General features: G+C 45.6%; 2 protein-coding genes across 2 annotated transcripts; both read right to left on the bottom strand.

Moving 5' to 3' along the window:
• Positions 1–14,738: 14,738 nt before the first annotated feature.
• dhx35 (DEAH-box helicase 35) lies at positions 14,739–20,318 on the bottom strand. The gene is made up of 21 exons (XM_057041114.1): positions 20,234–20,318; positions 19,762–19,889; positions 19,554–19,646; positions 19,357–19,434; positions 19,164–19,268; positions 19,025–19,086; positions 18,839–18,908; positions 18,700–18,759; positions 18,326–18,438; positions 18,141–18,237; positions 17,906–18,064; positions 17,546–17,756; positions 17,315–17,439; positions 17,006–17,060; positions 16,709–16,899; positions 16,560–16,637; positions 16,339–16,468; positions 16,072–16,153; positions 15,914–15,985; positions 15,682–15,793; positions 14,739–15,418 (listed from the first exon to the last, which is right to left on the bottom strand). Exons 1-21 carry the CDS (start codon positions 20,271–20,273, stop codon positions 15,380–15,382), a joined length of 2,100 nt encoding a protein of 699 aa, XP_056897094.1. The 5' UTR covers positions 20,274–20,318; the 3' UTR covers positions 14,739–15,379.
• Positions 20,319–20,560: 242 nt separating this feature from the next.
• Positions 20,561–23,293, bottom strand: rab5if (RAB5 interacting factor). Its single transcript, XM_057041453.1, has 4 exons — positions 22,938–23,293; positions 22,386–22,489; positions 22,046–22,175; positions 20,561–21,864 (listed from the first exon to the last, which is right to left on the bottom strand). Exons 1-4 carry the CDS (start codon positions 23,043–23,045, stop codon positions 21,823–21,825), a joined length of 384 nt encoding a protein of 127 aa, XP_056897433.1. The 5' UTR covers positions 23,046–23,293; the 3' UTR covers positions 20,561–21,822.
• Between the last annotated feature and the right edge of the window lie 807 nt (positions 23,294–24,100).

Genomic DNA, 24,100 nt, shown 5'->3' with positions numbered 1-24,100 from the left:
TGTGATGGTGGTGTGTGTGTGTGGGGGGGGGGGGAGAACAGAACAAGAGGTCACGTCAAGTCACGGACACGCAAACAAAATTAACATCCATCCACACAAACGCGCAGCTCCGCGTCCCTGTCTGCAGGCATGATTAATCCAGCTCAGAGTGCGAAGATTTCGACCCTAAACAGAAAAGTCCTGTTGAAGCTGCGTGGAGCGGTGATTTATTTTAGCACCGCTGCATCCACATTAATTATCCACACGCAGGTGCAGGCTCAAACCCCCCCCCCCCCCCCCCAACCCCACCCCCTGCCCCCCAGCCACAGCCTGATGCTGGGAGACACACACATGCGTACAGGAACAAATAAATAAATATGTATCCTGGCCCCATTGCCTTGCCCGGCTGTGCTTATAATACCTGGGTGGCACTGAGAACAGCGGTCAGGGCGGTGAGGAATCGCACAGCCAAATTTAGCACAAATACACGCGCGCAAACACTCTGTCCTGGAAAGTCCTCCACTGCAACAACAGTTTCTGTTGTTCTTCTTCTCCTCACTCTAATGGTAGGAGATTCATTACACAGCGAGGGTCCTAAAAAAAAAACCCACCACGGTGGTTTAAGCTTGAAGAGCTTCTGAGGAGATGAAACAGGACACACACAGTAGAGAGAGAGAGAGGGGTGACTAAAACCAGATTGCTCTGCAGAAATCCTGTGTAATCCAATGGAAATGTTTGTGGCAAGGCTCCAGAGTCCTGCCTCCCTCCCCTGACGGAGCCGGTGGCGTCTCGCGTGTCACCCAGAGCTCCCCTCATTACAACCTACATTATCACCCCACCTCACCCTGATTACTCCCACGCTGAGCTCAACCCGGAGCATCAGGGTGTGTGTGTGTGTGTGTGTGTGAAACCGTGGATGGGGACAGAGGGAGTCAGGAGACCTTTACTCCTGAACATTGTTTCTTCACCCCTCTGACCCCTTGAAACAATTTTGATTGTGAAAGACGTTATATAAATAAAGATTGATTTGATTTGAGATTGATTTGACAGTTTTCCTTATTTCTGGAATACAAATGGCCAAAGCTGCTGGTCGGCATGCATCAGGAGATTGGGAGCGGGGGCCCCCATCACTGCTCCTCTGTCGCTCTCATTTATTACCCAGTTTGTTTGCGCTCTTATCTGTGGCCTTTTCCTGCCGGCCCATCAATCAAACATATACATACACACCAGGGCTGACACACGCACACATCTGTCAGCAACTCACCGCTGCAGACGTTTAAACGGCTGCACACTCTCCTGGTTCCTGCCACGGCACTGAAATGTATGTATTGGAAATTATAAGAGGTGAATCTGAACATCAACATGGGCTTCCCAAATATACAAATTACCTGATCACCGGTCCGTGAGGAGCCGAGGAGCCGTTCCTGCATCCTCTCACACGTTCTCACCAAAACTCCCAACCTTCTGGTGAAAAGCACGGTTTTTCCAGACTGACACAGTAGCTGGAAAATGCAGTTGACTTTGCCAGGTGGGGCAAAAAAAGAAAGAAAACAAAGCTATCCATTAATCAAAATATTCATCCACATGTAACTGGCGTGCACGTTAAGGATTCAGAGGAAATCTGGGTTCTTCAGCTGTGTTCACAGACAACAAACCTGCACACAGGTACATTCAGAGCATGATAGAGGCAGCTGCCAGGATATGAAGAATCCCCCCCCCAATTCACTTGTTATAGTGCTGTCTGGGTGACAAGTATACCTATAGACTAAGTATTTATTTCCAGAATGTTTTGTTCCGTTTTCTTGCAATGATGAATGTTTCTTTTATAAATCCATCGCCGGGCCTTTTAAGCCATAAACAATATTTCTCCAGACCAGATTCCTTGTGCAGCAGTCTTAGGGAACCTTGAGATTTCCAGGCTCTGATTTAATGGCTCGTAATTCTTGAAAGGCAATTCTTCTTCGCCCTCCGACACTGGGATGCAGCATCCTTCCAGCGGCCCCGCTGGCGGCGGCGGCGGCCTCTGCTCCCGCCTGGATCACGGCGGCCGGGCCAAACCATTAATTTTTGCCGTTAGTTGGTTGGTTTGAAATTTATAATCAGTAGAATCAAGACAGGGCCATAAAATTAGCACGAGGTTACGCTGCTGCCAGTAAATTCCTTAAGAGTTCAGAGGTCATGAGGTTTTGGGGTTTCCTGGTAGCAGCGATCAGGGTCCAAAGAGAACAAACAAAATAACCTTTTCCCAAAGTTAATTAAAAGTCATTTCTAACTTAACTGCTTGTGTAGATGCTTTTTCCATGCGGCGGAACTCACAAGCACCTATGCTTGTTTAAAAATGACCAATAATGTGATCGAGGAACTAAAAGAACAAGGAGGAGAGAGCGGCGAGTTAAAAAAGCAATCATTAGACGGCTATCTCTAATTGTGTTGCTCCCTCTCCCCGCGTATAATCCCTGCTCCCCCGCTTTGCCTTCATTAACAATGGATGAATTAATTAGAAGCCTTCATAGGATTTCTGCACAGTGAGCCCACGAGATAAAACACAGTCCACCCCTCCGACATGCAGCTTTTCCGGCTATTTCCCCCCTTTTTTCCCCCACCCGCTCCTCCCACTGCTCTTAATTGTATTGTTTGCTTGTTGTGTCGATAGCGGAATTAATTTCACTATAGATCAGGATTATTGACCCTCTCGTCAATGTTATTCCATTTCTGTAAGGTGCTAATTATAGGGAACAGGGGAAAGCAAATTGCATTGTAACTTGTCTCACTTGTTTTCCAATAAAGCGGCAGGGAAAACAACATTAATTCCCTCTCAGCTTCCCCGGCGAGGTAAATTCAAAAACAATCTCAGTGTCTGTCTGAGGCATCTGGGAGGGGCGCCGTTAGCGACTGGGGGAACGTGATTGGTAGACTTTTTAATTCAAACGATCCTTTCCATGTTTGTGACCCTCTTCTGTCCACCGAAGGCCACCAACCGTCGAGCTCGCTGCACTTTTGGTTCTCTTGCCTCATCTGGGGGGTTCGCAAATAATTAACTGGCCGGATAAGTGACACACTCAAGTGCCGCCGGACCTGAAAAACACTGAGTCGGGTTTTCTGTCCTACCAGGCAGAAAAGGCTTCTTCCGAGGAACGTGGGGTCCCGGGTCCAAAACACGAGCCGTCTGCGGCCCTCAAGAACCGGCACCCCTGATCTACAACTTCAGTACTGCGAGGTGAAAGTGCTGACCACCGTACCGCCGTCGTGGTGGCTACGAAAGCAAACCGGGAGACCTTCTACTTTTGATCCCCTTTGATCCAGCAAGTTCACGTACTTTGAAGGACAGAGTAACATTCGCTCTGCGTACTAAAACCATCCCAGTAACTTCAGTGGTTTCTGGTTTCCCTTTATAAATGATGTATACAAATTAGCACCTCTTCCCGTCCTCCTCGGCCTTAGTCTTGGCGACTTATCCTATCTTCACTTTTACCGCCAACACAGCCGGTGTGGGTTGTCCGACATCCTGTTAGTCTATCCCTGCCTCACCTTTTCCCGCTCTCCGACGGCAGTCCTCTAATGAACAGAAAGGTCAGAGCGCTAATAAAACTATTAGCAGAAATGAATCTCTCAGATGTGTTAATGCACTTTTAATTCCTGTTAGCAAATTTCATCCCCCAGCAGTTTGCTGCCCGCTAATGAGAAATAAAACGCCCCGCTCTGGGGAAAGGGGGGGTTTGGGAGGGGAATGGGTCAATGCTCTGGCTACTCAGCAGCAGACTGCACACACACACACACACGCACACACACACACACTCTCGCGCCGCGCACACGCTGCGATTGTGGTGGATGTTATTCACGGACGGAGGCCCGTTTTAAGCCCTGTGATTCTGCAGGGTTAATTAAAGAGCACATCTCCATCTGTTCTCATTCAGCCTCGACCCAGTGTTCTCTTTATCGGCTACACAAGACACACACGTGAAAACACAACCGCACGTGCATGCTTTCCTTTCCCCCGTCTCTCCTTGTCATGAGCGAGGGACAATCAAACTTGGCTAATTTGACACGAAAGTGCTCGGAGAGAAAGAAAAACACCCTCCACCTCGAGGACGCCAAGCGGCCTTTGACCACGTTGTCTTGTGGCCCCGCTAACGAGGTACAGAAGGGCTGCGACCCTTTTGTCTGGAATCTACTAGCGACAGCGTGAGGCTGTGGAAGGCTTGATGTTTGTCTCTCAACCTGGGGTTCAGGCAAGGTTCAAACCGTAACTTGGTCAAAGGCAGACGCTATCCGAAAGAGTCTCAGAGTCCAAAATCACCTTAGAAAGAAAGAAATGGGATGAATCGATCAGGATATGAAACAATGAACCTATCAAATGATGCTAATTGAGCACAGGTTCAATACATTGGACTCCCCCAGGAGACAATACGTGCCCTTCCCTCAATTCCAGTTTTAGATGTAGGAACGAGATGCAACCAGAAGAATAATGTAAGACCAGCGGAGCTGCCTCAGTTGGAGAGAGACACCAAACAGGAGAGCAAGTAAAAGGCCAGATGGGAGGGGCAGAGTCATTCTATTACCAAACTATGCCTTTTAATCAATAAAGTGATAAAGGATATTTTAATCAAATAGATATTTCCTCGTTTGTCTAATGCTTGCGCCGCCACCGTGCGCATAATCTTTAAATGCTGAAAAGGGTGCATAATGCTCTCCCAGAGAGCCACTCATCCATATAAACACAAAACAGGAGCAGTCAGCAGAAACACACACCAGCCCGGCCCAGCGTGCAGACACTCCATAGACGCCAAATTACATTAGGATGGGCATATTAAGGGGAAATTGCATCCTGTAAACTAGAATATTATTTCTACACACAAACACGCTGCTCACATCCGCACACACAAACCATTTTTCAACATCATATTCTCTCTGCCTCGGGCTGCCGGGCTCGGTAACGGATCCATACTGGAACGGAAACGCGTTCGTACACGCGTTCCAGACACAAAGCACGGCGCTATTAGCGTGTGCGGTGTTTGTCGGACATGCCAGCATCCGCTAGCTGCGGCTAAAGCGTTTCAATGAGATTAGAGGGGTAACTGGAGCCCTTCCAGGCCCACTGATCTCAGCTCACACTGGGGCTAACAACTCCAGAGGTGGTGGATCGAGTTCCCGGAGCTAATGGGTCATCCACCAACTGACACGTAATTGAGTGATGAAGTGCACACATTTAGTGTGTTTGCATGTGTGGGCATGCGCATGCGTGCATGTTTGACTATGAATCAATACCTATCAAAGACCTTGTTTATATGTGTGTTTGTCTGTGCCCGTCACTGTGTGTTGGCGCGTGCCGCCCAGGCCGGTGGTCGTCTTCCAGTGCACGAGACTTTGTGCACGTCTGCTGAATGCCCAGGAACAAATAGCAGCTCTACTAATAGTGATGCATGCCTTCCGTCAGACCCCCTGACAGGCCAGGTTCGATCCCCCGCTCAGCGCGTTGTAGCGGCGCTAACAGCGGCTGAGGCAGGCCCGTGACCGCGGACGTCGTGGTGACGGCGAGGGGGTGTTGGGCTGCTGACATATTGATCGACTCTCAGTTAGGAGATATGATAGATTGACCGGAGTTTCTTTGAAGAGTAAAAAAAAAGGATGACAAAAGAGGACAAGAGCAGACGAAGAATGCTATTGAATGAGAATAATTTAGCTTTGCAGCTAAAAAATGCTCATCCCCTGCTGACACCTAATGTCATAAATGCTAATTAGAATATTGTTAGTGGGTTACGCTACTCTTAAAATACAAGCTAACTACAAGATCTGATATCCATACGACAACAATTCTTCCTTCCTGTCCCCACAGCAGCCCGGCAACTCATCAGACCATCAGGCTGAACCTAACCCTTAGCATTCTGTTGGCCCTGTGGGGCTCAGGCACCAGGAAGGACCAAAGAGGGTTCGAGCTCACACTAACGATGGAGGAAACGGAGTCCAGTCGGCTGGATCCTGAGATGCAGCAGAAGACCCCCACACCATTGTTCTGCCAACAGGCTGACAGCTGGTGATTTAGGACCAGGGCTGCCCAGGAGCGAGGGAGGTCAGACCGAAGCTCCACAGGCACCCTTCAACTATCCTGCCCAAATCCCTCCATCCATGAGATGGCAGAATAAATCATGGCTGACCCAGAGCTAAGCCCGTACCTCCATCGACCCCCTTCACTCCCTGGACAAACAAGACATATCTGGTGTTTGTTTACAAGGAAGACCACAGGCTGAAACAACCCGGTTTGAGGGAAAGTGTTAGTAATTCTCATCACGATGCTGCTCCTCAGGCAGAATTAGCGCAACTTTAAATAACTTGGGGACCACAAAAAGTGAGTTTACTGCATCCATTTGTTAACGAATACCCCAGAAAACGGGACGTATCCCTGGCGACGTTGTTGCGTAACACCGCTGCCTCTAAATGCACCAATAAAAACGTTGTTTTAAGGTGCCAGGCGCTCACACCGCAGCGCCACCAGTGGAACCAGCCCAGCGGCGCGATGCCTGCCCGGTAGGGGGACGTGTGAGATAAAGCTGGTCTCCTGGTGTCCCGAGACCAGACGGCAAAGCACTGAATCTCCGCAGGCTCTACTGCTGCTGCATGACAGGAAGAGATAAGGCCTGCTCTCTTGGGAGAGGGAGGGTGGCCGTCAAGCCGGCCTCCTAAAAAGAAATAACAGCAGCAGCCTGTCAAGGTTTTTGTCATATCCTACATCACATCAGCCACCCGGTCTTTCCCATCGCCGGCAAACCGAGCACACTGTTGTGGCCAAGGATGAAAACGCTGGAAAATGGGACTCACTGTAAACCATTTTCTGCCCCGGAGCGCCCCCTCCTCCTCCTCCTCTCCCCCCTCCATCTCCACCCCTCTTCCTCTGACTCCCCTCGAAGACAAATGGATCCAGGGCAATGACAGAGTGCCTGGTCCACAAATCACCAGCGGCCGGTCTGCTCGTCCACTGCTTCCTCCTCCCCACCCGCCGCCTCCCCCCTTGCACCCAAACTCACCCCTCCCCGTCCTCGGTCCTTCCATTAGTCATGTGCACGCGGGCAGAAGCCAGCAGCCGTAATTAGACAAGGACAAATCGCCAACCGTGGACACAGACGACTCCGGCCGCTAAATAAGGCCCCGTTCCTATACCGACCTGTGGGCGGTGAGGAGGGCCAAGGAGAGGCCTGGAATGTGGGAGTAGGAAGCAGGGAGCGATCAGCACTGTCCAATACACAGTCTGATCCTCTTGGCCTGGCCTGGAAACTCATTTATTATCCTGCAAACCTGTAGTTTAAACCCAGCCACACAAAGAAGGACTGGAAGGTTTTCCTGCTGCAGAAGTGTCACCTGTGACAGAGGGAGGGGGGGTCAATACCCACAGAGATCTACTCTACAAATCACTCAACTGAAAAATCCTGAGTTTGGATTAGCGTGTGCTTTTAGCAGCGCTACGACTGCTGCGAGGTTCACTTGACCAGCAGGTCCACCTGCGAGCTTGCGTCACTTATTTCAAGGCTTCCGTTCAGAAAAGAGCTGTTAATTCATTGTGCCTGGAATCTTTCTCAGGCTCTTAGCGAGCCAACCTGGGTGTTCCTGAAACATCCATCCTTCCTGTGAGAGCCATCGTGGACACGCTGGTCGAGTAGGACACAGAAAAAGTCATCCGTTCCTAAAAAGGAGGGTGAGGCCGAAACCCTCCGCGTGACTTGTTTTGTTTTGTTTCTCAGCTGAACGGGGATGTTAATGCAATAAAGAGGGTTTCAGGGTACATTAGGTGTAACATTAGACCGATGAAAACCAGCTAAATTGAGACCTCATCGAATCAGATTACGCATGGATGAAGAAACCAGGAGTCCACAAAATACAAATTACAGTCCTACGAGGGTGGAGCAAACAGAGGAGTATCAGTAACCACTGCCCTGGCCGGGTCAGAGCTCTGACACACTCCCCGGACAGGAAAGACGTTGACCGCCTCACACACACTGAGCACGCTCCAGCGGAGCAAACCTTATTGATCCACCTCCTAATTTCCTAATGAGTTTTTATTGGATTTCATAATCGCCATCAGGACACATGAAAAGAAATCCAAAAGCTCGGCAACATTTTCTGCCCGTCTCAACAGCATTTTCAAAAACTGCAAGGGGGAAGGAAGAGGGAAAAAAGCCATGTTTTCAATTTCAAAGTCCCCAGATGTGAGAGCGACCTCTTTTCATTTAGTTATTTATTTAATTTTCCAAAACGGGGGGGAAAAAACAAAGTTCTCGGACCGCAAACGCCGCACAAACACATTCCCTCCATGTGCGGTGAGCGATGTTTAGCGTCGCACATTTTCTGCATGATCTGACGCTATTTGTCACACTTCTGCTCTCTCCTCCGTCGCCTCGGAGACGCAATCAATTACCACTTGTTAAAAACTACAGCGGTACGGGGAAGTGGGGGGGCAGGAAAGGTGGGGATGGATGAAAAAGCTGAAACACGGGTCCAGGTCTGTGAACAAAAGTGTTTGCATCCTCTCCTCCCACAGCCAGTGAAGCATGCCTGTTGAGCCCCTGAACTATATCTGTGCTCAACAAAGCAAACTTGATTCTCCGGTTGTTGTTGTTTTCTCTAACTTTTAAATTAGCATCTCGGTTATGAAAGTCTGTGGTCTCCACGGAGGCCTGTTGTCTGCTTCCATAATTGATTCGCAATGCAAACAATATTAATCCAGACCCTGACGACTACCCCTGTTAAATGCTGGCTGCCAGGTGCGGCTACGGCCGACTCCCCTGTTATCGCGTTGTTATGGCCCGTTTGTGGGAGAATCTCTGCCGCGATGCCACCGAACAGCAGCTTTTAAATGAGCGCTGAGGGAGAAGAAGTGTGAGATTTGGCAACCTTCTCGCCGCCGCCGCAGTGCACCACTAATGTGTGGTGGATTTACATTTAGTGCAAACATTAAAGGAATCAGCTGGAGGCTAAGAGTTTGGAGGCGTGTTTATCCACGTTGAATTGAAAAGCCGACATGCTTGCAGGGTGGTTCGCATTAGCAAATAAGGGATAATGAAAGAAATGACCCAACGTTATGGGGCGCTAGCTTGTGTCATGGCTGCCGTGTCAGGAGGAAGTGTGGGATTTATCGAAAACTGTTGCTGCATCTACAATTAAAAGGAAAACTCCCGCCCAGCGTCTGTCAACCTCAGCGTTTGTCCTTGCGTTGATTCCTGTGGACGTGGCCCCGCAAACAGCAGCCAGGATCGATGCAGGCGCACAGACGAGGGCTCCTCCGCACTTAGCGGCTGAAAACCGTCGCGCCCGGGCAATGAAAATGTAACAGCCCTCCATAATTAGCCCTCACGGCTCTCTCCTGCCCCTCTTCACCCTGCCCAGGTGAGCCCAGCCTCTACATGACCCTTCCACATCCGTCCCACTAAGCCCCGTCGGAGCGGGGGAAGGGTGAGGGGCGCGGGGCAGCCGAACCAGCTCAAAGCCCAGTGAAGATGTTTTTGGCCTTGATCACCGTGCCCATCGATCCCGGGCTGATTCCCGCTCAGATACGTCTTATTTTATTAGTGGCCTCGGCCTTCTGCCGCCCCATTGCGCTGTGATCAATACCGGCACGGCGATGGCCCGTATTTTTCACACTTTTAGTGCCTTAACGCTGTTTAAGTGTGTCACCTGATAAACGACAGGTCCTCCCCAAACACTGATTTCCTATTGATTTCTACCTCCGTCAGGGAGCCCTCGCTCCGTCACTCCCCCCGTTGTTTTTAACTGCGGTTATCTCCCCTCTCCTCCCGTCATACTTCCACAAAATTAAGGAAGGGAAGGAAGCCGCCAGCATGTTAGTCATTCCAGCCGCACATTATTTTAAAAAAAAAACACATGCAACACAACATGCAAGACGGACAGTTGTTCCAATCCTGGCTAGCAAGGACACGCCAGATTCATCCGTGGTCACGCCAGCGCCGGCGAGGCAGAGGAGGCGAGTGCGGCGCAACAGATGCCGCAGCAACCTGGTGGCAGACAGCTCCATCCATCATCTGCTGAAGCCCTGACGATGGAAGCAGCGCTTCGGACTACAGAGGGAAACGGGCCGAGAGGCTGAGCGGGTCCAAAGGCTACCGGGAGCTGCGAGGAGCACGTGCAGATGAAGAGCCGTTAGACAAGCTCATGATGGGGGGGGTGATTTGAATCAAACAAATGTGCCCCAGAATGTCGGATTAAAAGGTTCCTGCACTTTGCAGAATAAAGTTTAGTCTGGCTTATGCACTTTAGTCTGGCTTTACTTCTTTATCGATCCCCCGGCGCTCCTCTTAGCGCTCCTCCCGGCCCCTCCGCCGTCAACGTGGTTAAATACAGACGCCTGATCAAAGGTCGGGATCAGCTCTGGTGGGGGCTGCAGCCACGGCGGCCTTTATTTTCCTAATCCAACAATGATCTTCTGTCTGCAAATCACGGGTCCCGCCGACGCTGCCCGCGCTGTAGGTGCATCCGTTCATTTTGGAAACAGGTCCTGGAATCCTTAAACAGTGGCCAAGTCATACGCTGACCCCACCTACACTGGGAACACTGGGACGGTCTGCCCATTAAGAGCCGTGAAGTAATAACGAGCACTTGTGCATTTTTATTAGCACAACTGGGAGAAGATTTGAAGAGGTCGTGGGCCAATTTCCTGAAACACACACACACAAATGTCTCCGCAGGTATGTAATAGGTTAGAGTAATGGGAGAGCTTGAGCACCAGCTAGTGGAAGCGGAGTTTCACTGCCAAGATGTCCCACACCAAACACATTAATCATGAGCAGAGGAGTGTAAAATTCAATCGGCTCCTTCCATCCATTTCATGTGAAGCAGACTGAAAGCTGGCCTTGTAGTGCCTGAGAAAGGGAAGGATGAGGGGGGAAAAAGGGGGGGGAGAAAGAGGAGCTCCCTACACTTCATCAGAACCCCTACTTCATAACAAATGGAGTGTCTCTCCGGCGGAGGAGTGCCATCAGAAACACGCGTTCTCTCTATCCATTTAATTCTGGCAGTGGAGGAAGGGTCAGGGAGGGAGCAGTGGGTGCGTGTTCTGCTCCCCGCTTGCCGCTTCCCCAGTCACACAGTAAACTACCTTTTAGGAATTGTTTCTCAATAAGAAATGATCAGTCCATTTATCTGCACCAGGCGGGCCTGTCTCCTCACCCAGACCTCCAATATTTTTCGTTTGACCCGATCAGGGCTATAAACTAGACTGAGACACTTTCAATTTGTCACCCGAGGAGGCCTCTGGAAGTCCTGCGCTACTGATTGCATCCTCCCTCGCAAATGTAAAAATTCCTCCCATGCCTGAAATCTCTTAGATTTAAACTATCCAGGATTTTTTTTTTTCCTTGTTGGACCAGTGTGAACGCGACAGCCACACAATAGAAGCCTGAGTTTATTGTGTTCTTTTGGGGGCCAGGAGAGGATTTAATGTATCGTATCAACACCCTAATGGGAAATCTATTCAATGGTTTCAGCAATTTGTGCAGCACGTGTCTTCTATTTAATAATAGATTGATTTAATATCAATTTATGGAATAATTTCACCAATACATTTTTTTCCAAATATGGTTTGCATAACAACTTGGTTGAATAAAGTCTAGATGGATAAAAGTCTTGCTCATAAGAATATAAAATATAGAGCCACCTATCCTTGGTCTGTTGGCCACTACTAACAGCTAATTAGGGACCCAGGGGTACTGGAGTGCAGCAGATACCAGGCCAAGGGCAGGAATACAGGTCATCCCAGGATGGGACCTGGAGACCTGGAAAACATGCAAACACCACCGTGGAATTGAACCCGCAACCATCTTGATATGAAGCACAGCTTCTTCTTTTTCCCCTAAATCTACATTGTTAGTTTGGTATCAATCTACCGCTGGGGTGGATTAAGAAAGACTCCGAGTCCCTTTTCCAGAACGGGCCTGGAACACAGGCTGCTTTCTCGCGGCTGTTCCCCGAGGGGAGAAATATTAACCACGCTGTTTTCTCTGAAAACAAGTACAAACTTTGAACGCCGGGTAATTACACTCTACACATGACTTACTTTTCCATCAGACCATTTTAAGCAGTTAAACATTCTTTGAATGGGAAGAAAACGCGTCAATGATTTTTCTTTTGTCTGAAATACGGCGCTGAAGACTCCGCCGCGTCCTCACTGCTGGCTCGAGCTGCCGCCTCGTCACATGCACGCGATTAATCAGTGACACCTCCAGCTGTCAGACAGCATGTTCTCGGTTACACAACACTAATGAGCAACTGAGCGGAACTGATAAACACATGAAGAAATGACCCTCTTAGCTGTTTTCGTCCTCCTTGAAGACACGGACGCGTCCTGTCAGACGGCCCTCCGAGTTCAGACGGTCTCTGAATCTTACAGTCGCCATGAGGCCGTAGTTTAGCAGAGGCCGACGAGAGCGTGAAGCTTCTCTGATCAAGGTTGCCTTGATGGCTTTCTCCGAGAACAGGGATCATTGTACAAATGATCCTTGGACATATTAAAAGTAAAATGGTATCAGAAAGAAGCCGCTGCCTTCCGTCTTCCTTTTCCAGTGGCATTTGTGACACGAGTTTAGTTTTACAGTCTAAACTCAACCCTAGTGTGCACCTGAAGTGTTGCAGGTCCACAGCCGAGCCTGAACCAAACCCGTAACCTTCTTGATGTGAGGCCACTGTACCGACCCTGGATGATTGCGTAGCCTAAATGTGAAAAACAACAACCATCGGCTATATAACTTCTCTGACACAGGAACAATCAAGATTTAATCACCTTTTCCAAAATAAAGGTTGTGCGTTTCCAACCAAGTGCTATGTTCTATGTATCCATTAGGGGGCAGAAATGACATTGGATTCCATAAAATAGCACTTTTGTTTAGTCTCTGTAGAAAGTGAATAATAAAACAAATGTAGCTGCAGGGGGTCCAGATGAAATCAGACCCATACTTGAGCTTATTGTAATAATTAAGGACAATATTCATTCATGACCATCTAATGGGGTTTGCATTGTTTCCTAATTGATGCAGTTAATGCCTAATTAGTGCACTTAATTGGATAGTTGCACACACTTAACAGATGTTGCGCTTAAATTTAAACGAAGCCGCCACTGAAATGCTCTTGGTTAGAGCTCAGCAATGTCTCAATCGTGGGACACGTCACAATTTTTGACCTATGTTTGTCGATGTACTGAATCTTGACACTGATATTAATGACTGTTCATAAAAGCTTATTTACAGATTACAGAAATAGTCCAGAGGCAAGCTCATTGATACCATGTGCATGAGCGCTTTTTGTTCCCTTATTGTTTGTCGTTAGATATCCTTTAATCTTTTTAAGTCAACTTTTGCATGTTGGAACCCAAAATATAAACAATTTCATTTGCACATTCCTGCTTCGTGATGTCATTTCTTTCTTTGACAGAATGATTCTTGTCATTTAGTGAACGGTTTCATTGCAAAGGCTGCAAACGGGTAAAATGAAATCTCTTGATGTGAATGTGAACATGGGGGCGCAACAAAAGCCCCCTACTGGTTAAAATCAGAATTGCACAAACCATTTGTAACGTAAGCCATAAAACAAAATAAAAGAAGGTACAAATAATACAACACTTTTATAATAACTACATTTATATTATTATTCATCCATTTACCCCGCAGTTGACAGTATATTATTATCTCTAGCAGAAAGGTCTGATAGTGGTATTGCAGTAGGTTGACTTACCTTCCCATACAATAATTATAAAAACAAATTCTCACACAACTGTTTAGATTTGCTTCCCGTGGACACACTGACATATAAATAAAATGTCAACATTGAAGTAAACCATCAACTTACCCAGACGTCTTCACATTTCATTTTATGAACCACGGTTTGTAGCGCAACGACGACATCTAGTGGCAGGACACAGTACTGTTCAGTGGCTAACTACTGAATGAGCGACAAAAACACACTTTTCAGTGTCATGTAAGGCTTTATTGAAGGGTCTAAGGAGTAATTTAGAGGTTTTGTTTTAGAGGTGAGCCAATACACAGATCTATAGGCTACTATTTCACTACAGGCTACTATTTTCACTTGTATACATACTTATATGTATACTTAGATATTGCAAATATATTTGCAGTAAATCTATGATTGTACTTGTTCAGAGTTTATTCAGTTGACCTTTAACATGCAAAGATATCTGACTTGTGTAGTTCTAACCCGACTTGTTTTAGTCTTACAGGGTGTGGTGTGATTGTGGTTTGATAACAGTTTCACAGATCTACGGTACAGTGGTTGTCTCGAGGAAATGGTGTGGTGATGCATGCAGGCTGAAGTTTGGATGACGGCGATCCTACTTTTAAAATGACAAACATCTGATTTACGATTCACCGACACTTGCAGAGCCAAACACCTCTGACAGAAGAAGAAACCGTGAAAGAAATAAAACACCAGGACAAATGTGCGCACGGAATTATTGGTTAAAAGCTCTGAGGCGTCAGTAGTGATCGCGTGACCGGTTTCGCCGACAGGTCTCATTAAATCCTGAAACAAACCGCGAGAGGAAAGGCAATAACTGGACGCAGAGATTGCGCTCATCCGATAAATGCTAGCTTGCTTTGAGGCGTTGGCGACGGAAGGAGTGGCACTTTTTGACTTGATTTCACAGCGTTTTCGTTTGCACATTCCACCTGAATGTGAAGTGTAAAAAAGGCCTATAAAGGAAATGGGCACAGAGTGAAAACAAGGCCACTATGTCTGGACTACAACCGAGCTGGGGAGGAAAACCAAATTTAATTTATTATTCTCACAGTGACGCTCAGCTCTCAGCGCCGAGGTCGAATAAGATGAAACATATCTTACGTCCGAGAAATGCCAGATATCAAAAATAATTTAGGGCGACAGAACTGATTAAAAATCATCACAGGCACTCAGAGCTACAAGGTAAGACCAAGGAAACACAAGGTCTCTCAGCAGGACATGCTGTCTCATTCTGTTTTCTTCCACTTTCTTTACAAATTAGATTTAAAAAAATAACTGAGCTAAGGAGCAGGGGCTGTTCCCTGAACCCGAGCCTGCTCTGCTTATATACATTACAACCGTGAGCTGTGCGGTGATGCCTGAACAGACAGCAACACTGCGCAGCCTCATCCCACAGTCGTCTCATCACACGTCACATTTACAGGTTTTACAGGCGCTTTCAAACGAAGCAAGTCGCGAGTGTGGACACCAGCACTCGAAGACGGACCCACCGAATCCCATCCTAGCAGAACCACGTGGTTTGGAAGAGTCATGCAGGTGCACAAGGATGACAGACATGTACTTTACATCATTATGTACAATTGGTGGCTGGGACGGGCTGGTGGCTTAGGTGGCTTCTGTCGACGAGTCTTCCAGCCTTTGAGGTGGAGACCATTTAAAGAACACGGGATCTCTTGCTGGACAGTGATCCATGCTACAAGACAAAAGCAGATTTTTAGAAGTGAAATAATAAAATTTGAGCTCTTCAACATGCGCATTTGTGGCATCCCTATAGTAAACACCTAGAATAGCTCCACAAATGGTGAAAAGTGTATGCTGGGAGTGTTAATAACATATACTAATAACATAAACCTCCTACTGGAGTGGAGGAGACTCAAACTGGGGCTCTAGAACCCTTAAAACTGTAATAGCTGTGTATCTACATGCTGGAATATGTAATTACACCCTGTGACCTACCTTGGCCTGCTTGTAAAAGTGCGGAGCCAATTCCACCAACCACGATGACTCAACGGCGGTCACGTCACGCATGAAGTATTTAGACGTCTGCACCACTTCGTTGAAAACAACCCTGAAGGCAAAATGGATTAGCAGGAAAACACATCCGTATTGTGATGTACTGTGTCACGTTGTACCACTGTCTGTGTGCCGTCTGTATGTGAGAACTCGCAGGATAAATAAATCTACTCACCATTTTGGAGGTTTCTCTGCATAAAGCACAGAATTCGGGTGGATGTGAAGTTCTCGATCATCCCGTAAAGTCCTGTGGGATTTTTTTTAAAAAGAGACATGAAGACTAAGTGTCAACAATTTCTTTTTACTTGTGAAATTTGGAGATCCACAACGTACCGGTAGGAACCAGAATGGTGGAGACGGGCCGCATTAGCGAAAAAGCCCAGCACGATGCACCTTAAGATCACAACCGGGTCACCTGAGTAAGAGAGTGAATGTTTCACTTGTTTTTCATCTAAAATGGTGCAAAGGAAGTGCAAGTGTGGAATTATGTTTTATTATTAACTGAAAATGGAAAAAAAAGAGAAGCTTTGATATGTTTTACAGGATTTAAAACTAAAGAATACCAGGAGCATCCATAGGTTAATGGTTAGATTTCCATACCCTCGCTGGTAGTCCGTGGCACCTTAAACTTGTTCATGAGGCGGCGGAGCTGCTCTCGCACAGTCATGGCCCGCTGTAGACCCTTATAGTTGAGGAAGTGCTTCTGGCACCACTGGGAGCTCTTCTGGTGCTACAGGACAGAGGAATGATTTTATATCCCTGAATCAAGCACATGAGCCCCCCGTTGTGTAGGAGGTTCAGCACACGAGCTCCCTGCATACCTTAATGAATGCTTCATACACATTCAGCATGGTGAGGTGGTCTCCTTCAGCCACTGCAAACTTCCTGTGCTCTCTGGCCTGCAGGATCAGAGACAAATCAGTTAACCATATGGGTTTTTTTTTAATCATGCGTGTTTGTTGACACTCACAGCAGCTTTCTTCTGATTAGGTGGCACGACAAATATATTCTGGATCTGCATCATGGCTGCGATGGTGACGATCTCTTTGGAGCAGCCGAAGTTTCCAGATTCAAGGAGCATCTTGGCAAACATGGGGCTGAGAGGAAACTCTGCCATCCGCAGACCCATGGGATCAGTCAAACGTCCATAATTGTCCAAACCTACCGGCAGAACAACAGCCTCTGAAGAGTCCGCCTAATGTTTGAGGGGAAATCCTCACCAAGGGATGGTTTTCCTTTGTATTATTTTATGAGCTTTGGTTCTCACCTCCCAGGGCATAGAGTAGCTCCAGAGCCTGGACCATGGTCTGAGCCGGAGGAGGCTGCAAAAGCATTTAAAAAAACAAATTAATCTCAAGTCACTTCAAAGAAATGGTTCTTTGAAAGCCAGAATTAAGGTAAAACTCTCCTCAACACCCTTGTCGTTACATCTGATTGCATTCATTCTAAGCTTTCTATATACTTTTCCCTAAAGGCAAAGAGCCATTCCTGCTAATTAAAATGCACGAGTATAATGTCTCTTTCTCAGTGGGTGAAGACATAAAAGGCAGCCAGTGTGCAAAATGGGCATACTTACAGAAAGAAAGTTAAACCGCAGCACGTTGTCAATGCCTAAAGCTTTGAGCTGCAGGATGACAGGAGCCAAATTGCTGCGCTGCATCTCTGGTACGGTAGAATCAGGCAGTTTCTCAAAGTCTTCCTCTGATGCGTAGAACACGTGAAGGGGATGATTAGAAAACAGTAAATATTATCAATTCAATATTCCACCAATCCCCATCTTCAGTCTTTCCTGCGAACTCAAACACACCCGTGTACAGCCTGAAGCATTTCCCAGGACGGTTTCGTCCGGCTCTTCCTGCTCTCTGGCTGGCTGAGGCCTTGGAGATGGGTGTGACCACCAGCGATTCGATGGCGTTGTGGGGGTTGTAGGCCCGCAGCTTTACAAATGCGCAGTCAATGACGTACACGATTCCATTTATGGTAATGGAAGTCTCAGCTATGTTCGTGGCCACCACGACCTAAAAAAAGCAGGCAGAAAAACAGCAATAAGAGAGGATGCTTTTAGGTAAAGCTTGTATTCCAGCCACATCTGCACAGTAGAGACTTGCAAAGAACTCAGAATTTCTACATTAAAGGAAGGTAGACATTTCACTGACTGCAAAATTACCTTGCGAACAGAGGGGGGGACCCTATCAAAGACCTTCATTTGGTCAGGGTAAGGCAGACCAGAGTACATGGGCAAAATTCGGAGGTGTTTCTTCATGCCATGTTTCGACAGAGTCCTGGCCTGCTCCTGCAGAAGCGACACCACTTTCTCCACTTCATCCTAATGGAAAAGTAAGAAGATGAATGCTTAATGGGGATCATGAAATAATGGCAGAATTAGCGAGAAGGCCAGTGACCTGCCCGGTGAGAAATGCCAGGACGTCCCCGTCTTCATCTGCCTCATGAAGCTTCACAACTGTCTCCACTGTGGCCTTCACGTAATCTGGGACTGGACTGAGAACACACCAAGGTTGACCACTCAGACATGACTCAAAGTACTCAAACAAGAACCATGTGTCCACACTGGATTTCACCAGGGTACCTGACAGTGTAGAAGATGTCCACAGGAAACGTGCGTCCCTCCACCGTCAGAATCCCACACGTGTCCTTGCTGGGGTCTCCGGTTTCATTCAGGTTGAAGAAATCATGAAATTTCTGTTGATAATGATTATTTTAGAGTTAGTCTCGTGAAAAATAATGTGTTAATTGTTAACTTTTGTTCCATCAAAAGAGCACTGTGTAGCAATTAGAAGACATCTGAGGTCGTGTTTCAGCCGACAGGCCACATTCATGCCCTCGTGGTCTTTCATCAGCACTGGTACACTGTGATCTGAACCTTCCCTTAAATTGTCTTTGTTTGCCCTCTTTTTTTTTCTATGTAGCATATCATCAAGTTCATCTTAATGAGTCAGTCACCTTGGCATCCAGTGTTGCAGATGCCACAATCAGCCTCAGATCTTGCCGCTTTTTCTGAATCTAGAGAAGAGGACACGACACTTTCTAAAGGGGTACTGTAGAATTAGGACAGTTTCGTTAAAGAAACTAAGGAACGTACCTTTTTAAGCAGGCCAATGGCAATGTCTGTGTACAAGGTTCTCTCATGTGCTTCATCTAGCATCAAAACACTAGAAATAAGAGAAAAGTAAAGAATAAAACAAGTGACACGCGCGGGAACCAAGAGAACCAAGTCTAATGAAAGTCAGTCTCTTAGCGGAGAGGTTTCATTTAATGCTGTATGTACCTGTATTTTTTCAGAAGAGGATCTGACATCATCTCCCGCACCAGCATTCCATCTGTGACGAACTTGAGATGGCGTGCATGTTAGATCACCAAAAGGAACATCATTCAGTGCGAGACAACTGGTCTGGAATTAGGAATACCTTGATCCGTGTAGCTTGTGGATCAGAACAGTCATCAAATCTGATGGTGTAGCCCACCTCATGGCCCAGCAGAGCGCCCCGCTCCTCTGCTACGCGGTTGGCGACCTATCAGCCACAGTGAGATGGAACACGTCTGAGGCAATCACATTTCAAACAAAGAGCGGAGGAATGACCTTGTTGTTCGGGGACTTACTGAAACTGCAGCTACACGCCGAGGCTGCGTCACACCAATCACTTTCCCTTCTGCTGCCCACCCAGCCTCCAGAAGGTACTGAAAAGATCAAAATGATGAATGAACAAAGCACGAGTTATAAAGACGTCAGAGATTAATCCTCGAATGTAGTCAGACCTTTATTGAAATAAAAACGTATTAATCGATTATCGACTAACCTGAGGGATCTGTGTTGTCTTTCCACATCCTGTCTCACCAACTATAATGACAGTCTGGCAGCTCTCAACCATGTATAAGATATTATTTCTGTGCTAAAAAGGAAACAATTAACAAAGAAAGCGATCAAACGCCAACATTGAGAAGCGGAGGCACTGCCCTCCGGGCCACCGTACTGTCATATCCAAGCACAATTAGCGCGTTAAAAACCTTGAAAACTGGGAGTTTTTGTCGCTGTCTCTCTATCGAGAGGGCGGTGTGCGGGTTATAGATGATGGGGGACCCGGTGGCCTCTGTGTTGAGCTCCCGCTCCTCCGAGATCCCCGGCGCTTCAGTCCCTGGAGCAGAAGAACGGTGAAGGTGAAGACGCAAGATTCAAATAACGGGCTTTACTATCTGACCCATGCCTTGCAAATGAAGGTGTATTCATTAAAGTCAGTTTGACTTTATTATACCTTATTACTAAAATAACCGTACCACCTGGCTGACGTCGCGTTTTGTTTGGCCATCTTATTGATTACGCTAATGTTAGCCGAGCTGAGCCGAAGCAGAGAATGCGCAGATGCGGTGAACAATTCTAATCGATACGGTTGGATAAATGATCACAGAGAAAACATGCATTTATCAACGTTAACCTAATGTCATACACCAAACTCTCAGTTTGTACTTTTTCCGCACTTACCCGGTTTCCAAAATTTCATGGTGGGAAGGGGAGCCGCCATCTTGGTATCTACGTCACATCGTTGATGACGTCACGCCAAACACATATTTCTGTACTTGTCTGTGTAGATTCTCAATCATCCAGGTCATCGTATCCAAGGTAGTTTTCTCAGTCCAGTTGACAGAGAAAACTACCTTGGATTTATGTATGTAACTATTATCAGTAAACAAAAAATAACTTAATTGAAACCAGCATTAAAACTGTATGGCCCATTGTTACTTCAACAGTTAGAAAAGCATTCCAACTTTTACATCAATGCAGCACCTACAACAAACAAGGGACAATATCTTTGCAAATGGGGGCCAGATAAAGCCCATGTTTAATGATTCCCAAAAGATTTGATCAGAAAATACAATCCTCTCCAAATACCAGTTGTCTTGTTGAGCCGCATCATTAAAAGGTCTTTGCAAGTGCTGCTATTTAACCATTTCTCCAATACAAAATACTGAGAAATGTTACATCAGAACAAAAGTACAAATAAATCACTATAATGCAAGATGTATTTGACAAAATGGACATTGTACAGAATGTAGAGACAATTTTAAATTAATTTAAAAAAACAGATACAACTGATCAGAATGTTAAGAGGGAAAAAGGGATTTAAGTCTTTACAGCCATTTCTAGATACATAAACAGCATGCACCATTCTTTCCTGTTTGGTAAATCAAATGGATTTATAAGGTTATAACCTTATTTGACTAGTTAACTGATTTAATTAATGGTGCTATGAGACTGATGACAAATATTGACCTATTGACCAAATGTTGACCTATTGTCAGCTTTGAATGTCATTTTTAGTCACATCTGTTGAGTAAAGCACCTACGAAAACCTTTATGAATGGTAATTTTATAGCCATTAAGAGAAAAGAAAAAAATCAAAGTCTAATATTTTATGAGAAATTATGTTGCCTTTAAACCACAGACTAATACTTTGGCTGGAGCAGCACCAAAACATTCTCTCCATTGCTCTATTTAATTTAAAAGCCAAACTTGAATAATTTATAAATTTAAGGTTACTTTAATGAGTAGCTCCAGGATTGTTCCAATTTTTTTTATATCTACATATTGATTACAGTGCATTCTTTTTGATACCTGATGTCCAAAATCTAAACATTAATGACTATATGGTAAGACAAGTTCATTTAAACATAAGTTTATCTGTTCTACAAATTAATACACATATTTTAAAATCTGTGCTTATGCCATTAGCAAAAGGCCTGGATTTAGCTACAATGAAAAAGAAAACCACTCAGTTTTGCATAACAAGACACCAGCACACCCTTTTAGCTTGTGTTTCTGTCAGAGATGACAAGGACACAAGGGGGGAAAAACATAAGAGAAGTGAGTCGGGGAACTTCAAGAATCAAGGACAGCATTCAAACATGGCGGACTTCCAGGATCTCGATCATGAGGATTCCAGTGATGCGTGGTACAATGCAAAGTCATACTGTGTGTATGTAGGCGCATTAACAGCTCAGTCCATCTGTCTTGACATTTTACTTCTGAAGAAATAATTGTATTTAGTGTCCAACTGATTCATTGGATCCCCCTCAGTCAAAGTGTAGAGCCGTGTAAAAGATTATCCACACCACCTAAAAAAGAGGAAAAAGTCTGGTAAGATGTCTTTAACTGACTGACATCCTCAACAGAATGGGTGGTTTTTAGAGTGGCATACAAAATTAACCATCTCATTATTCTGCAAATGGCAATACAAGTGGTAGGCTTCAAGGACGCCCCCCAAATCCATTCTGTGTTAGACAGTATCGCCCTCACCAGAAACAGAGCAAAAGATGTCATGAAGCCTTCTTTTGTGAGTTCCCATGTTCCACCATAGTCTTCTTCATCAATCTGCTGAAAACTGCTGAAGTATACATACAGGACACCGGCGTTGATAACACAGAATCTGAGGAGAGACAAGAAGGTTGTTTTTTTTTTTAAAGTGTTGTGAATATAAGTTGAGAGACTTCATTGTCACTGTATAAAAAATAAGACAATGGAAAAAAATAATGTGCATTCAAGTTTTAGCTTCACTTTATTCAAAATGGTTTTCCATTCACCAAACATCGATATGAATTCTCATCCATGATAGTACAAAATTAAAGTACAAACTCACATGGCTATTCCCAGAAATCCTTTCAAAGGAGCTACACCCCATATTACACCAAGGATTACTGCAATAATTTGCCGAAGCCAGTAAATCACATCTAAAAACTCATCCTGCAAGAGAAAAGAGATAATTAGTTGTGGTCAGAAATGTCTTGCATTATAGACGTCAGTGAATTAAATGATTTTATAATTGAAATCTGCAGAAAGGCGTCTATGAATAAAAATGCACTATTTTCTTTTTTTAAACTGCCTTGCGATATATAGGTTCTTTGAGATTAGTGGCATATTAATACCTATACATGTTGCCATGTATATAGATGTATATAGACATGTTGCATGAATATAGATTCTGATATTTAAATTATCCGTCGAGCCGTATGCACCTTGTATCCTTTGTTCCTGACTATTCAGGGTAAATCAAGACAAATTACATTAATGATTAGCATGGGGGCTATTACAGTTAGCCATCTTTACGAACACCTGGTAGCAAACGAGCTCCTCTCAATTTTGAGCGGCTTGTATCGAGATGTGGGATATGTTGAAGGGGCGAAGGACTGACCTTCTCTTCCCAGACAGCATTACTGTTGAAGGCTTTGCTCCATGTGGACTGCTTTACACCCCCATTCAGCTGATGACTTTCTTCTTTCCGCTTTGAATTGTTTGACATTCTTTACAGTTTCCTCGGGACACGGACGACAAGAAGTTACAATCCTAAAGCGGACACCCAAAGCCACGCTTAAACCTCGGATGCAGTCAAAAAAACAACGCGGGGAAAAATTTGGAAAGGTATTAAGGAACTCGCAGTCCGCTGATCTGACAGATTTCAGTCGCTGACCAAAAATCTTCTGCGCATGCGCAATGTTGTTTGACCTCCGCCTGAACCAGCCAATCAGAAAGTGCGACGTTTCCGCTCTGGCGACTGACTGTTAAATTCCACAGCGACCCCCAGTGGCGACACTCTGGTATTGACAAAGCGTGTTCGGTTCACTGTGAGAAATAAGTTCACTGAATTCGAAGTCAACAGAAGGTAATAATAATAATATAATATACAGTGCAAATGCATATAGTTTCATAAATAAAAGACATGATGAGCGATTAGTGACACTAATGTCACGGAGGGGGGATACATAATTTCGACGGCATAATTTGGAGCAAATTTTAGCACCATTACATCGAAAGACGTGAAATTTGCATTAATAAATAAATTAACATTTACACTAGGTCAGCAAAAAGTTACACTTTACTGTGGACTGGTTACCATAACAACTGATCATTGTGACATACTTCTTCATTCCACTTGTACAGGCACATATTTCCTAAAATGGATTATCACAAATATAAGCCTATACGTTTCCCAGGTGTGTTTGCCCAAAAGAAACAAATGCGAATGAAGTTCATGGAATAATCAGTAGAAAGGCCCCGAAAGATAAAATCCCGTCTTTGATTGTTCCTTCTCTTGTCCAGCAGGGGGCCCTCTGTGTTTGGGCGACAGAAACGTTCCTGATGCCCATATCTTGATGCACATGCACTGTCTGATATAAGATGAAGAGGTTGAAGAAAAACTACTGTTGAACAAAATCTGTTTCAGTACATTTCCACAAATACTGGGCCATGGCCAACTTTCCAATAACTGAAGATTAGAAATCGTAAAACAATGTTGTTTTGAAACGATAAGGCAAGAGTGAATGAAGTTGTAGGCCTGCGCTCAATAAACACTGGCTT

The sequence above is a fragment of the Takifugu flavidus genome, chromosome 8 (assembly GCF_003711565.1).
Source record: "Takifugu flavidus isolate HTHZ2018 chromosome 8, ASM371156v2, whole genome shotgun sequence".
Classification (NCBI taxonomy): domain Eukaryota; kingdom Metazoa; phylum Chordata; class Actinopteri; order Tetraodontiformes; family Tetraodontidae; genus Takifugu; species Takifugu flavidus.
The sequence above is the reverse complement of the archived record's forward strand: the minus strand, read 5'-3'. Positions and strand labels throughout refer to the sequence as shown.

Bases quoted from the DNA above. Each gene is read 5' to 3' on its own strand.
- dhx35 (XM_057041114.1), bottom strand. From the start codon at position 20,273: ATGGCGGCTCCCCTTCCCACCATGAAATTTTGGAAACCGG. The intron at 19,087-19,163 runs GTATTCCTAATT...CGCCATCTCAAG, and splicing joins CACAAGCTACACGGATCAAG to TTCGTCACAGATGGAATGCT. The intron at 18,065-18,140 runs GTCACTGGCCTT...CTTTTCCATTAG, and splicing joins TGGCATTTCTCACCGGGCAG to GATGAAGTGGAGAAAGTGGT.
- rab5if (XM_057041453.1), bottom strand. From the start codon at position 23,045: ATGTCAAACAATTCAAAGCGGAAAGAAGAAAGTCATCAGCTGAATGGG. The intron at 22,176-22,385 runs GTGAGTTTGTAC...GTCTCTCCTCAG, and splicing joins GGATTTCTGGGAATAGCCAT to ATTCTGTGTTATCAACGCCG. The intron at 21,865-22,045 runs GTGAGGGCGATA...CCTCTTTTTTAG, and splicing joins CATCTTTTGCTCTGTTTCTG to GTGGTGTGGATAATCTTTTA.